Source organism: Photinus pyralis, unplaced genomic scaffold, assembly GCF_008802855.1.
Source record: "Photinus pyralis isolate 1611_PpyrPB1 unplaced genomic scaffold, Ppyr1.3 Ppyr1.4_LG5, whole genome shotgun sequence".
In the NCBI taxonomy this organism is placed as follows: Eukaryota; Metazoa; Arthropoda; class Insecta; order Coleoptera; family Lampyridae; genus Photinus; species Photinus pyralis.
The window spans coordinates 21668597-21683970 of NW_022170596.1; the positions used below are offsets into that span (position 1 = coordinate 21668597).

Below are 15374 nucleotides of genomic sequence, written 5' to 3' on the forward strand. Positions count from 1 at the left end.
TCAGTACGTTCTACAGCGACTTAGTGGGTGAAACAGGGGTTCAAGATGACTATAGTAGATACGGCGAAAGTTTAAAGTGAATGCATATATAGTTTTTAGTCCATTTTTTAAGAAATAAAAAAAATGTGCTATTGTTTGTGTTTTGCCCGTCCGTCTGCCTGTCCCTGATCTTTTAATTAGTTTTAGGGGAATTTTTGAAAATGGAGGGGTGGGGGAAGGGGAGTTAAGCTCACGTTATGTTAATTGGGAATTGGTTTTACCTTTCATTGTACTCTAATTAAAGGTCTGACCGAAAGGAACTTTTTTTTTACTGTCAGTCTCTTACCCTTACCTTTGAATGTAAAATAATTTTATATTCAAAGCCCTTACTCAAAATTGAGAGGGAGGCGGGAGACACTGGTTTTATTCTTCATAATACTCTAATGGAAGGTCTCAACGAAAGGAATGAACTCCTACTCCTCTCCTCTCCAACATCTTTTCGAGAGAAGTTACAATTCCTCATATCTGAAGAACAGAATGTCGGGTATGAGTACACACAAAGGCAAAAATATCTATTGATGATGTCAAAACTGTATGTGGGGATATCTCGTGAACGGAGTGTCAGAGGGGAGTACACAAAAAGGGAAAATGGAACGTTTTGAAAAAAATGTATTTAATGGTAGAGTACTTAGAGTACTGACAAAGAGAATATAGAGCATCTGGACGAGACACATCTATTGGTAATTTAGACGAATATCTCTGGGGGTGCTAAAATGCGTTTTATCCTGGACAAGAGTTGTGCACAATTTGTACTTGATTCAATTAGCAATTGTTTCGACGCGCCTTGACGTAATCGGCCTTTATCGTATTCGAGGTACCGTGGTGTTCTGTGTCAGAGCATGAAGTTGTTTAGGCCCCCTCCTCCGACAAAGCGTTTTCGAGATACTTTGCCTTTACTAGAAGCATATGTATGTGTGTATGTATTTCCAAAAAATATCTCTATAAGTAAGAAAGTTGACATTGCGCATGCGCACATTAATCGTCAAGATTTTTCTCGGTTGAGGTTCCGTGCTATTAGCTACCGAATGTAAAACAAGTTAAAAAGTAATCGTAAACGATTTACATAAAGCGCATTTCCACTTGCATTCATTTCCCATTTGTAAGATGCAACTACAATGCGATCAAATATGAGTTGCTGTCGAGTCACCTTTGGAATTTTTGTTTACATGGGAATTCGTATTTAACTTGAACTTCCAAAGGCGACTCGACAGCAACTCATTTTTGATCGCCCGTTACTGTTAAAATCGTAAAAATCCGACCACAAATATGAAACATAGCGTCGTTGCACATGTGCAGTCCATTTTTGACGTGCTACTTCAATTCTTTTCTAAATAAGAAAGTTGGCACTGCGTATGCGCAAAATAAAATGTTGAAACTGGCGTTAGATTTTCCTTTATTCCAAGCACCTATGTATTAAATTTCATTTAAATACTTCCATATATAAAAAAGTTGGCACTGCACATGCGCAAAATCAAATTTTGAAACTGGCGTTAGATTTTCATTTATTCCAAGTGCCTATGTATTAAATTTCATTGAAATACTTTTATAAATAAAAAAGTTTGCAATTCGGTTTATAAATGGTCGAGATGCGAAAAGGGCACTGTGAATTTTGAATCGATTCGACTCAACTTTTGGCATTGCGTATTATTATTATATTATATATATTATTATTATATGCCCATATTGAATTTCATGCAATTCAGTTCATAACCAAAGGAGATGCCAAAGCGATCGGACATTTCTAAACAAAGTTATCGTTCACACGGACAGATAGTGGGACAGACAGACAAAGGAACAGACGGACAGACCAACAGACAGACGACAGACAGCAATACAAAATTTATAAACGATCTCTAGGATCGTTAAGAAACGGCAAAAGTGTAAAATTACGGAACATGTAAAAAATGGTTTTTTGATTTTTTTACAATAACTTTTTTAGCAATAAACGCAGAAAAAATTCCTTTCTTGCTGCAAGCCTCGACACCACAACAAACGAAATAGCGAAAAAACTAGAACAATAGCTCTTAAGATATAAAGAACTAGTAGCGTCTCAACGAACGAGCGAACGGACGGACGGACGGACGGACGGACAGACAAATTGCCCACAATAGCGCATTTTTTTAAATTTTTGTGGAAATGCGCTAAAAACCGAAGTAAATATCTTGAAAACACTGTAGGAGTAGTTAATGTCTCGCAGGGACGGGTGGACGGAGAAAGTGACCATAATAACGCCTTTCAACACGAGTTGGAAAATGCGCTAAAAATAGTCAAAATACCTTTATCCGGTGACTGCGTTGTAGTTTTCTCCATCATCTCAGAAGGTGCTTTGATTGTTATAACTGGCTTGTTAGAACCATCTGACGCAATTTCGTACTCTAAACCGGATGTAACACCTACAAAATATGGATTGGTAACCCATTTCGGAACAAGTACAACAAAAAAGTACAACCTTTGGATGTAGACAGGTCGTCAATGGCCACTACAATAAGAAAGATGCAGTGCGCAATTCCGCAAGTGTGGAAATTTACCTGTTGTTCCAGGTAGTATGTTATCCACATCTTTGACCCCTTCAAGAACAAAAGCCAGCTCACTTGATTCATCGGTCGGAGAAAACGGTAACGTAACTTTTGCAAAGTACGCATCGTTTTTTTTATTCGTTTCAAGTTTGAAGCCGCTTGAAGCCTCTGCAATAGGTTCACTCTCTCAACTGGTACAGTACTATAGTTATAACTTACGAACTGCTACAGTTGAAGGGTCAATGTCGGTAGAGGAAGTGGCAATAATGTTTTCTGCAATAGAGAGCGAATGTACAAATTGTGGGACTAGTAGTCTAACTCACTTCCGTCTTTCTTGATGGTCACCACAGTTGGAGATTTTCCTTTAGGGACAGTGAGTTTGATAGTGGATTGCCCTTCCTTGTCTAACAAAACGTCATACGGCTTTGCTTCTGCGATTATTGAGTGATGAACTGAATTAAATCTTCTTGAACTTACCACCAAAGTTAGCCACACTGCCTTCTTCTATACGTAGTGAATGCGGAATATTCACCTTCAGTTTTTCGTATGGTATAGTTACAATGGTCTCAAGTTGATTATTTACATTGTTTCGGTCAAATTTCACCCCATTTTTGTCATCTATAAAACTATAAGTGCGGAAACCCACAGGAGTTGGAGTTGTTATGGATTCACCTGAACATAATATATAATCTACAGTTGTTATTAAACCTTTGAATATAATAGTAGGTGAAAGCAGGAGTTCCAGTTGACTACGTTAGTAGATACGGCAAAAGTTAAATAGTAAAGTGTGCATATGAACGCATTATGTTTTTTTTTTCAAATGCCAATAATTGCTTCGGCACACCCCCACGTAGGTACCTAATTGGCCTTTACCGTATTCGAGTTACAACGTGCTCTACGTCAGAGCATGAAGTTATTTGGATCCATTTCTGAGCCCCTCCACCCCCTCTTCTAAATTTCTTCAAAGAAACCTCGAGTTGAGGTCTGTCGCGGCTCAACCCGTAATCCCCACGGCTCTGTTAGAACGAACTTTTTCTTTGCTGATAAAATAATAACAATTTGAGGCCTCTCGCGGTCGCACTTCTGGATGTATTTTTGCTCAAAACCCCCGAAACGAAATAGGTATTCCGCCAGTGCTCGCACACACTCAATACTCTCCGTGCGTTCTCTAGCTACCAATCGCAATTTACAGTTCTTATCTGTAAATCGTAGCGACCAGAAAAACCGAAACGACCTCAATGCAGATTAACGATTCGCGTATGTTCTTATCCGCATAAAAAAATGTTGATGAAGATTTCTCCGAAATAAAACGTTTTATTTAAAAATCTCGTAACTCTGTCTTGTAAAACTCATATATGAGAAGGTGTTAATTTAAAAGTTACCGAAAGCTAGAGGTGACTTAGGAATAGTCACATGTTCGGAAACCACATACCATATAGCTCTTTTAAAAATAAAAACAAATGCAATACCTTTACTCGCTGACTGCGTTGTAATTTTCTCAGAAGGTACTTTAATTGTAATAACTCGCTTGTTAGAACCTTCGGAAGCAATTTCGTAGTCTAAACCGGATGTAACACCTACAAAATATGTACTGGTAACACTTTTACCACAAGTACAACAAAAAAGTACAACCTTTGGATATAGACAGATTGTCAAGGACCACTACAATGACAACGATTTAGTACGCAATACCGCAGAGAGTAGCATTTCACCTGTTGTTCCAGATTGTATGTTATCCACATTTTTGACTCCTTCAAGAACAAAAGCCAGCACACTTGAATCATCGACCGGGGTAAACGGTAGTTTAACTGTTGTAAAGTACGCATCGTCTTTTTCATTCATTTCAAGTTTGAAGCCGGTTGAAGCCTCTGAAATAGGTTCACTATCCACTCGTACAGTACTTAGTCATAACTTACGTACCTACTGCTACAGTTGAAGGGTCAATATTGGTAAAGGAAGTGGCAACAATTTCATCTGAAATAGAGAGCAAATTTACAAGTGATGGACTACTAGTGTAACTTACTTCCGTTTTTCTTTATGGTCACCACAGTTGGAGATTTTCCTTTAGGGACAGTGAATTTGATAGTGGACCGCCCTTCCTTGTCCAACAAAACGTCATACTGCGTTACATCTGCGATTATGGACTGATGAATTAAATGAAATTTTCTTGAACTTACCACCAAAGTTAGCCACACTGATTTCTTCAATACGTAGTGTGTGAGGAATATTCCCCTTGAGTTGCGTGTACGGTATAGTTACAATGGTGTCAAGTTGATTATTGACATTGCTGCGTTCAAATTTCACCCCATCCTTGTTGTCTAAACGAATGAAAGTCCTCTTTGTTATCTATTTCTTTGTTATCTTTACTCACATGTTGTACTTCCTATACCGGTAGGAGTTCTTGGAGTCGTCTCGGATTCACCTACACATTTCAATTTGAGTATTTTCAAAATTAGAGGCTTTTAGAATATGGTTTTACTGTAGACCTTTAAATTAAGTAGAGATCAAACATAGTTTTATGAACAAATGAATGGTAAAAATGAATTTTCGCCTGGTAGCCTAAATTAAGATTTAAAATGAATGATTTTTTACTCACTACATTGGAACAAGGAAATTTTATACGTACAAAAGACCACATTGTAACTTTAGCGTTTTTTATCATGAGATTATATTAAGTTGAAAGATGCTACGTTATGAGGGACGTGTTTAAGTCGCCCGGGGGGTGGATAACGCGACTCTGCAAGACGGTTCGCAACATTAAAATGTTGATGGTAACCGTGTACCGCTAATAAAGTACCAATTAAACAGTGATCGTGAACAACTGTGTAGTATGAAAATATTGATAGTTAAATTGTAAGGGTGTACAACAATGTTAAAAAAACCGCGCTTCCCAATTAAATAAATGCAGCAATACTTGAGAACTCCGATAAATCGAAGAATTATTGATGGTTGTCCATAGAAGCAGCATTTTGTTTTTTTTTATTGTAATTTTATTTTGAGTGCTAGCGTTTGTTAACAAAAACTTTAAACGACCGGTTTTGAATTTATGGCGAAACCTATAAAAGTTGAAACAGCAAAGATGGGAATCAAGTCACATACCTTGTGCAACTGGTGGTTTTTTTGAAGGTACCATAATTTTGACTACAATTTTTTTATTATCATCCTCAAGTACTTCGTAGTTTACTCCAGTTTCAGTCGCACCTATAACACGGCATTACAACGATTTCAACCTAAGTACAGTTGTACAACCTTTGGAAGGAGACAGATCGCCAAGATTAACTGAAAGAAGATTATGATAAAACTAATTAATTGGTTAGTGAAGTGTTCTACCAATAGTATTTGATGGTATTAGGTCGACATCTTGTATGCCATCGATCGTATAGGTTATTCCCTTTGTCGCCGTCTTGAAACCGAAAGGTAAGGTAATGGTAGTGATATGTTCGGCATTAAGCTCTGATGATTCAAATTTCATTGAAGATGAAGGGCCAGTTGCTATAATCTGGTTTTGTAATACAGTCAAATAGAATAATAGTGTCTAACCTTCAGAAAAAAGGCCGTCTAGTCTTGTTGCTACGTTTATAGTGATGTCGTCTGAAACAAACAAGACTGTACGTGCATTGGAATATGTTCATTGCAACTATTTACCATCGCCCTTTTTGATTTCCACTCGGCTTGGAGCTACACCCTTCGGTATCGCGAGTTTAATCGTGGTTCTTCCATCTTTGTCCAAAAAGACGTCGTATTTAATTTCGTCTGAAACTGTTACGCCTGTAGCTACCACATCGATTTCTTCGATGGATAAGATCGTTGGGATGTCTGCTTTAATAGCGACCTTCGGTATGGTTACAATGGTATCGAGTGTTCCGGCCAAACTCCATCTTTCGAATTTAACTCCATCTTTGCTAACTAAAATGGTAGGAATGTTTGCGGTAAACTGTTTCACCATGTGACTCCTTACAGGTGTGATTTCCTATGTCTGCCGCTAAACCTGTTGGTGGCGGTGTTAGAGGCGGCCCTGAAACATTTAGGGATTGCAATGCAAGTTATAGTTTTTTTTTGCTTTTCCTTCTAGCCCAACGGTTAGGAAACATTTGAATAATTACCAGGAATTGGTGCAGGTTTAATTGGACTTGCCGTTGTTGTCGGTCCTATAAAATAATATACCCAGTGGAGATAATTGATCCAGTGCAACAAACTCACGTTTCGTCCTTCGAATTAATCCCCCGCCCCAACGCGCTGTCTCCGTTGCCAGTTGCTCTAATTTACGATAATATACAGTGATAAGCAGTGTAGATGGTCTTTATTAAAGTACGGTGACACCATTATTTAAGAGTCAGAAAGGTTTATTAAATGGTTGACGTTTTGGAAAATTTTAAGCAACTTGATGGGCTTTGAAAATACGTTGCATCTCTTAACCTTGCAGGGAGTCGCCGAAAGGGTCCCAGTTGGATACGTGTTTGGTATAAATGTACCGTAGAGAATTTTCTAGAACGTTATCAAAGCGCCATCAGAGATACGGTATAAAAGCGGATGTGACTAATTCTTTCTGTGAATATGACCTTCGAAAATGTTCTAGAAGCTTTTTGTTTGCTATATTAGCAAATTAAATTGTGTTTAGTGCGAAATCCGACTGGTGTCTAAATGTGTGTCCACTTTCATTTTTTTTATTGCTCTGGTCCAGAAAATGTGAAAGTGCCTAATTTTTATAGTTTTTGAATAGTTACCCTGAACGGTTGCAGGTTGAGTTGGAGTTGATACTGTTGTTGGTCCTATAAAATAATGTAGTGGAGATCATTCATCCGGAACAACAAACTCACGTTTTGTTCTTCGAATTAGTCCCCCACCCCATTGCGCTGTCTCCGTTGTTACTTGCTCTAGTTTACAGTAAAAACTAATAGTATAAAATCGCAGGTAAGGCCAACCTTCGCCCATTTGTTTAGCGAGTGAAATACTTCTTTTAGTTATCTTAATATGTAAACAGACACATTGCAAATGGTTGCCTAAAAGACAAAATTAAAACTATGTACCCTTAATGTCTGATTGCTAAAAAATATATTTCACTCGGTAAACAGATGACCGAAGGTTGACCTTATGTGAGATCTTGTACTATAATGCAGAAAGCATTCCACGGGTGTATTTACATTTCAAAAAATGTTTCGGCAAAAGTTTACCTGTGTCACCAACTGATGTAGTAGGAGCAACTGTTGTTGTGGTAGTAGTTGCTGTAAAAAAAGCAGATACTGATTAGGTTTTAATGCTAGAACAAAAATAGGAAGCAAAATGTATGAGTAGAATGCCGACACTTACCCCCACCACTTTCTGTGACGTCACGGAGACCTTGGGTTTTTCCCAAGGTCGTGGCCTTGGGTTTTTCCCAAGGTCGTGGCTTTGGGTTTTTCCCAAGGTCGTGGCTTTGGGTTTTCCCAAGGTCGTGGCCTTGGGTTTTTCCCAAGGTCGTGGCTTTGGGTTTTCCCAAGGTCGTGGACCTTGGGTTTTCCCAAGGTCGTGACCTTGGGTTTTCCCAAGGTCGTGGTTTTGGGTTTTTCCCAATGTCGTGGCTTTGGGTTTTCCCAAGGTCGTAGTCTTGGGGTTTTTCCCAAGATCATGGTTTTGAGGTTTTTCCAAGATCGTGACCAAAGTACAGGATCATGGTCTTGGATCCTGGGGCAGGGTTGTGATTATGGATTCTGGATCAAGGTCGTGGTCTTGGATGCTGAGTTGAGATTGTGTGATTTGGATTCTGGGATTTGAGTTTGGACTAAAATTGTGCTCTGGGATTTTCCTAGCGAATTTAAAAGAGAGAGGTGTAGAGAAAAATAAGAGATGCTGTATTACAAACCTAATCTAAGTACATACTCTTAGAAAATGGTAATCCATACATTTCAAATTTTACAAAGAAGAAGAAGAGGAAAAAGCAAAGCGAGAAGCAAGCAAAACAAGAAAATATTTGTGTACTTACTTTTTCTTAGTTTTTGTTTGAAAATCCTTGTTTTTCCAAGTTTATCCACACACACACACACCCTCCCTAACACATAAGAAAGAGAGAGATGCACAGATTAGCACTGTATAATTACGTAAACTGCAGTAGATTATGCGAGTCTAATAAAACTTGTAACAATACGTTAGGTGATGTTAATGAGTCGGTAGTCAAATACTAACTGAAATTAGAGCGTACATTTCTTATTTGGGTATTTCCCGAGGCCATTGCAATGGGTTTCCTCAAGTCATGGCCTTGGACTATGAACTTGTCGTAGCATTGGGTTTTTCCCAAGGTCATGGTCTTGGACTTTGACCTCCCCAAGGTCATGGTCTTGGACTTTGACCTCGAGTTTTTCCAAGGTCGTGGTCTATTTTATTCAGTTTGTTTGCATACTTCGACGAATTTACAATGGAGAATAAGATTTATCACCCCTTTAGTGCAATCGTAAGTGGACCAAGCGGATCTGGAAAGAGTTATTTTGTTGTAAATTTTCTTAAAAATGTAGGAAACATCTGCAACGTAGTGTTTGAAAGAATAGTATGGCATTACGCTGAATGGCAGGAATTGTACGACGATTTAAAGGGTATTGAGTTTCATCAGGGACTACCTGACATGTCTAATTTCGATGGTTTAAAACCAACACTGGTGATCATAGATGATCTAATGCGTGAATCAAATGGGTCCATGGTAGACATTTTTACAAAAGGTTGTCATCACCGAAATCTTAGTGTATTTTTCTTAACCCAAAACATATTCCATCAAGGAAAAGGCCAGAGAGATATTTCTTTAAACACTCATTACATAATTCTATTTAAAAATCCTCGTGATCGTGCACAAATTAAGCATTTAACTCGACAAATTTTACCTGAAAATTCAAAGTTTTTAGAGGAAGCATATAATGATGCCACATCTAAACCACATGGGTATTTATTATTCGATTTAAAACAAAGTACACCGGATGTATTCCGATACAGAACGTCGATTTTCGAAGAAGACGGCGCGTGTGTAGTATATACCCCAAAAAAGGGTATTAAAGGTTTAAATCTTGATAAATTAGGCATTATTAATTTATAATGTCTGCAAAGCTGACTAAACACGCAGAGTTGCTGCGTGCTCTCGCAAAATTGGGGCCTAAGGAGCGTCAAGCCTTAATAAAATGTTTGGATGATGATCAAATTCATTGCATATGTGAATGCATTTACAATACTTTAAAAGGTAAAGCTGAACTGACTGATAATCAGAAACGAAGTCTCAGTCGTCATAAGACTATCTTGAGACGTATGGTAAAGCCTCACGAAACAATAAGAAAGAAAAAACAGATCTTGGTGCAAAGCGGAGGAGCGTTCCTGCCATTTATATTAGGACCATTACTTGGTGGTATACTCGGAAGTTTGTTTAAATAATAATAATTATGGAGCACGGAAAGAAAATGTTACTCGTGCCTCAAGAAGTTATACAGCGGCTTAAAGCAAATGAGAATAGGAAAGAAGATGTTTTATCACGGATAGATGATGAAATGATGCAAATCTTAAAGTCGAATTTGTCTGATCATGATAAGTGGCAGCAGTATAATCAAGTTCTACAGAAATATTTACATTTTGCTGACCAGATGCGGAAGCCAGTAAGCATCTCAATTGATTCAAGGCCAGAGGGTATATCGGAGGTTGACATATTAACCACAATACCGCAACTTTTAAGAAGAAAGCCGAAGGATTTTTACGGATGCTCACGGCCTCAAGTAACATCGGCTGGGATAACAAAGGAATTGTCACAATAAAAGGTGAGGTTATTCCTTCGTCGAATATTATCGATCTGGTCCATGATACAATAAGACCGAGGAAGACATCAAACCCCGAAGGTTGGGAGAAGTTTGCGGCTTATGTTAAAGAAATCAATGTACCTCAAGAATTCGTGGGCAACGTGAGAAGACGGAATACCCCGCCTCACCGTACCAGCACGGTAAAACTTAATATAAATCGAGATAGAAGCTTTACCGATTACGATGCCGATTCCGAATTAATTTTACCACAACAACAACCACCCCAAAAACGCCGAAAAAGAACTAAACCTCTCAATATCTCTGAATCTCTGTGGGAAGCATTTGAACTTTAAGGATGGATATCATATATTACGATCCGGCCCATCCCGCAGGTTTCGCTGGAGCATCGTCCTTGCTAGCAGAAATAAAGAACAAATACCCCGCTGAAGATATCAAGACATGGCTGCAGAAACAAGAGGCTTACACTATGCACAAACCTGTTAAAAAGAAATTTGCCCGAAACAAGTACATTGTCAATAATATGTTTGAGCTCTTTCAAGCCGACCTATGTGATATGAGAACTTTAACTAAGTTTAATGACGGTTACAATTACATATTAACAGTCATAGACGTATTCAGTAAAAAAGCGTGGGCAAGACCCCTCAAGCAGAAAACAGCATCTTCCATAATTGAAGCATTTGCATCAATCTTTAACGAGTGTGGTAATACACCGGATAATATACAAACCGATAAAGGGAAAGAGTTTATTGCCGGTGATGTTCAAAAATTCTTTAGAAAGCATGAAATAAATTACTATGTAACTCATAATCCTGATGTAAAAGCGGCCGTCGTTGAGAGATGGAATCGGAGTTTAAAGTCCAGAATGTGGCGATGGTTTACATATAGTAATACGTATAGATATGTGGACGTTCTACAAGATCTTGTGTCTGCGTATAACAAGAGTTATCATTCTGCAATCAAGATGGCACCGATTGAGGTGACAGATGAAAACATTTTAATCGTTTGGCAGAATCTGTATGCGAAGGGATTTGGTAAAGAGGCTCAACCTAAATATAAGGTGGGACAACACGTGAGAATAGCCAGAAGCAAGCATCATTTTGAGAAGGGCTATGAGAGCAATTTCAGTCAAGAAGTGTTTAAAATCGTCAAAGTTATAAATCGTCGACCTCCAGTTTATAGAATAGTAGATTTGAATGGTGAAGATATAGAGGGAACTTTTTACGAAGAAGAGCTGCAAGTTGTTACACTTGATGAGAATACAGTGTTTAAAATTGATAAAATCTTAGAAGAGAAAGGTCGTGGGAAAAACAAAAAGTATTTGGTCAAGTGGAAAGGATATAGTGAAAAATTCAATTCTTGGATATCTGCATCAGAACTAAAAAAGATATGACGGAGGAATTTTATGCAACCTTATTGAGCAATAGTTCCATGGAATACTTCCCCAGCAATACGACGTCAAACTTTGTAACACAGCTACCAAAACGTATAAGATTAAATGGGCGGTGGTGCGTTGGTGTTTCGGAAATTCAGTACCCGTGTTCGTTCGCGTCAATAAGTGAGATCGATAATTTAATATATTATAGAGTAACACCTCCGGAAGATTTATCTGCAAAAAGAGTGTTAAAAAACGCGGCGGACTTTTTTCGTGATGACTCCGAGCAAATAACGTATCACGCTAACGGCTGGCATGTAATTCGTTTGGCATCAGGGAACTACGATACTGTCGAGGATGTAGTTAGAGAAATGAATAAGCATGAGATTATAGGAAGATTGGTGACTTTAGAGTATTACACTCTTACTAAACGTGTATCAGTTCAAATTAAGACAGAAACACTCTCGATACTGGGTTTTTCAGAGCGTCTTGCTTTACAATTGGGATTTCGTCCCGAACAAAACATTGTTCAAGATCCAGTGCCACCCCATCCCGCCAGCATTTGGATTGCCCTCACAAATGTTCATCTATTGCGATATTGTAGAACCACAAATCGTGGGGAACGTTGTATCTCCACTAATGCGAATAGTTAATATAACTGCTGAAAATTACAATTACGGCTGTCATAAGGATGTTGTGTTCTCCCCAACGCACTATATACCTGTGATGATAAAAGAATTTGAAAATATTGAAATAAACATAAGGACTGATACTGGACAATCAATGCCATTCGAGTTTGGAACATTGAGCTTGAAGCTACATTTTAAGAAATGGGGGGTCCATACCAACAGTACTACGTAAATCAAGCCGGTACTGGCATTGGTACGATTTATAGGGGGTCACCGTATCAAAGAGGTCATGGGATAGGAAGCTGGTTAGGTGGAGTGTTTCGTAGTATTTTACCATTGTTTAAATCCGGAATGCGTGCAGTTGGGAAAGAAGCTTTACGAACCGGTACGAATGTACTAGGCGATATAATCGAGGATAAGCCTATCAAGGAAGCGTTTCAAGATCGAATTCACGAAGCAGGAAGAAATCTAAAACGCAAAGCCGATGAAAAAATTGATACATTGATGCAAGGATCTGGTTATAAAACACCTCACATACCCAAACTTGATCAGTTTAAAATTGCAAGTCGTAAGAAAACTACATCAAGAATTAAAAAACCTACAAAGCCCAAATTTAGTGACATATTTTCAAAGCAATAAACATGGCATTCCTTCACGCGCAGTCTTGTGAGTGCATAAAATCAGAGCTGGATTTGTTCGCACTGCCAGCTACTCAAACAAGTATTGAAAGTGGCGAATGGGTTTTTTACAAACCTTTATCCTCGTTAACCGATGATGCTCCGATAGAATTCGTAATCCCCGGAAGCGGGAATGATTATTTGGATTTAAGTCACACTATGCTCTATATCACGGCAAGAATTGTAAAACAAGATGATTCAATATTGGGTGTTGGAGATGTTGTAGGTCCAGCCAACAATTGGTTACACACGCTGTATAGCCAGGTGGAGATATGTTTAAATCAGAAATTGGTGTCGCCACCTAATAACACATATGCGTATCGTGCATATATTGAAACTTTGCTAAATTATGGTTTGGAAGCCAAAACATCACATCTGGGGTGTTCATTGTGGCACAACGATACACCAAAAAAAAATGGACACATTAACAGCAGATAACGTAGGTTTCACTATACGTCAAGCCGCAGCAGCCGAGAGTAACATGATAGAGATGATTGGACATGTCCATGCCGATTTGTTTAACCAAGAAAAATTTCTCATAAACGGTGTTGAAATGAAAGTTAAATTTGTGAGATCCAGAGATTCGTTTAACTTAATGGCTGGTGCAGGTGCAACTTATAAAGTAAAAATTGTCGATGCCAATTTGCTGGTACGAAGAATGAAGATAAATCCTACAATTCTTCTCGCTCACACTAAAGCATTAGAAACGTCCGCCGCAAAATATCCTATTACTCGGACCGATGTAAAAGTGTTAACAATACCAACCGGAATACAGCGTAAATCTTTAGATAACGTCTTCCTTGGACAGCTGCCAAAACGTTGCATAATCGGTTTTGTATCCAATAAAGCGTTTAATGGCGATTACGCGTCTAACCCTTTCAATTTCCAAAACTACAAGATTAATTACATGTCCCTGTACATCGACGGACAGCAAATTCCTTCAAAGCCGTTGCAACCTGATTTCACACGGGAAGGATTATACGTACGGGCATATCATACTTTATTTTCGGGGACGGGTATTCATTTTTTGAATGAAGGAAATAACATATCGCGTTTAGATTACCCTCACGGCTACTGTTTAACTACCTTTGACCTGACACCTGATTTATCCGCTAACGCCACAACACATTGGAATTTAGTTAGGAATGGTTCATTGCGCATCGAAGTTGGATTTCAAGATGCGTTAACTGAAACAGTAAACTGCTTGGTATATGCGGAGTTCGACAATGTCATTGAAATCGATAAACACCGAAATGTTAACGCAGATTTCAACAGTTAAAAGAGAAATCTCAAAATTGCGTACATTGCATAGTCTTACGCACATCAATAAGTTCGAAAAGCAGAAAAATAAATTAAGCTGATATCCTACGTATGATTTCACTAATAATAATAAATAAAAGATCAGTTTATACGAGTCCTTAGCCAGTTTAAATGTTTTCTGCAACGGATGCATACGTCGATATGCAAGGTTTCCGAGGTGCTCTTAATGAGTTTATACCCAAAGAAATTTCGATTGTTTCCTCGGAGGGTCCGAAATGCACAACTCTGTTAATAAAACCCCCTCAAAATTATAGTATTACTGCAACTATGAAAAAAAGAGATTCGATATTTAGAGGATTATTATCATGGCTTAAAGTGGACCTCCGGTCACATTCGATATGAAAATTTTGAAGAGGAACTACGTACCCTGCTACAGCCATTTAGCAAGATCTATGTTAAAGGACTAGAGAAGCAGTACATTCTAAATTTCCTAAACAAACCTATAATAAATGCAGAGGATTGCGGATGCCCTTCTTTAAAGAAGCTGAAGAAAGAATTTGGAGGCATTAGGTGCTTGAATCATAACAGTGAAACTTTAATGTGCTCGCAAGAAAACGCTTTAATGCTATACGAATGGACCCAAATTAGCTCCACCGATGAATTCCCTAGAACTTCAACGAGCCCTGAATCACATACAGGATTCTGTAAGGCCTGGTGTTTTTGCAGCTGATAAATTACCAAAATTTATTCGTCGTCCATATGGACTTATAGTCAATACAGATGTTTCCACCAGACCTGGTCAACATTGGAACGCTATCTACATCGATAAAGATGGAATTGGCGAATTCTTTGATTCCTTCGGAAGGTCTCCATGTGGCCTTCATTTAAAATTTTTGAAAGCCAACTCTAGACGTTTTACATGTAACTATAAAATGTTACAACATCCCCTTTCGACTTTTTGTGGCCAATATTGCTTGATGTACTTAGTTTTTAAAATGAATAATGTTGCCACTAGCGATTTTGTAAACATGTTTAATGATAACTTAAAGTCTAACGACGACATCATCCGTTTATTGTATACTACTACGTTTTGTAATATAAATTTGTTTACATTTAAGGGT

At 38.2% G+C, this 15374-nt stretch overlaps 2 protein-coding genes across 2 annotated transcripts in view; one reads left to right on the forward strand and one right to left on the reverse strand.

Moving 5' to 3' along the window:
• The window catches only part of LOC116171422, a 29062-nt gene extending 21572 nt beyond the window's left edge, over nt 1–7490 (reverse strand). The window contains exons 1-22 of the mRNA XM_031488259.1: nt 7373–7490; nt 7280–7324; nt 6756–6812; nt 6659–6703; nt 6514–6570; nt 6201–6461; nt 6096–6146; nt 5886–6047; nt 5805–5834; nt 5655–5756; nt 4927–4977; nt 4733–4873; nt 4579–4686; nt 4476–4529; nt 4268–4423; nt 4188–4217; nt 4025–4132; nt 3033–3227; nt 2879–2986; nt 2775–2828; nt 2568–2723; nt 2489–2518 (exon numbers count right to left, since the gene is read on the reverse strand). Coding sequence (XP_031344119.1) covers nt 2489–2518; nt 2568–2723; nt 2775–2828; nt 2879–2986; nt 3033–3227; nt 4025–4132; nt 4188–4217; nt 4268–4423; nt 4476–4529; nt 4579–4686; nt 4733–4873; nt 4927–4977; nt 5655–5756; nt 5805–5834; nt 5886–6047; nt 6096–6146; nt 6201–6461; nt 6514–6570; nt 6659–6703; nt 6756–6812; nt 7280–7324; nt 7373–7487 — 2116 coding nt within the window. The 5' untranslated portion in view covers nt 7488–7490. The remainder of the gene's footprint in view (nt 1–2488; nt 2519–2567; nt 2724–2774; nt 2829–2878; nt 2987–3032; nt 3228–4024; nt 4133–4187; nt 4218–4267; nt 4424–4475; nt 4530–4578; nt 4687–4732; nt 4874–4926; nt 4978–5654; nt 5757–5804; nt 5835–5885; nt 6048–6095; nt 6147–6200; nt 6462–6513; nt 6571–6658; nt 6704–6755; nt 6813–7279; nt 7325–7372) is intronic.
• A 5027-nt stretch (nt 7491–12517) lies between these two features.
• LOC116170620 (uncharacterized protein F54H12.2-like) lies at nt 12518–14272 on the forward strand. Its single transcript, XM_031487124.1, has 2 exons — nt 12518–12884; nt 13602–14272. Exons 1-2 carry the CDS (start codon nt 12518–12520, stop codon nt 14270–14272), a joined length of 1038 nt encoding a protein of 345 aa, XP_031342984.1.
• Nucleotides 14273–15374: the final 1102 nt, after the last annotated feature.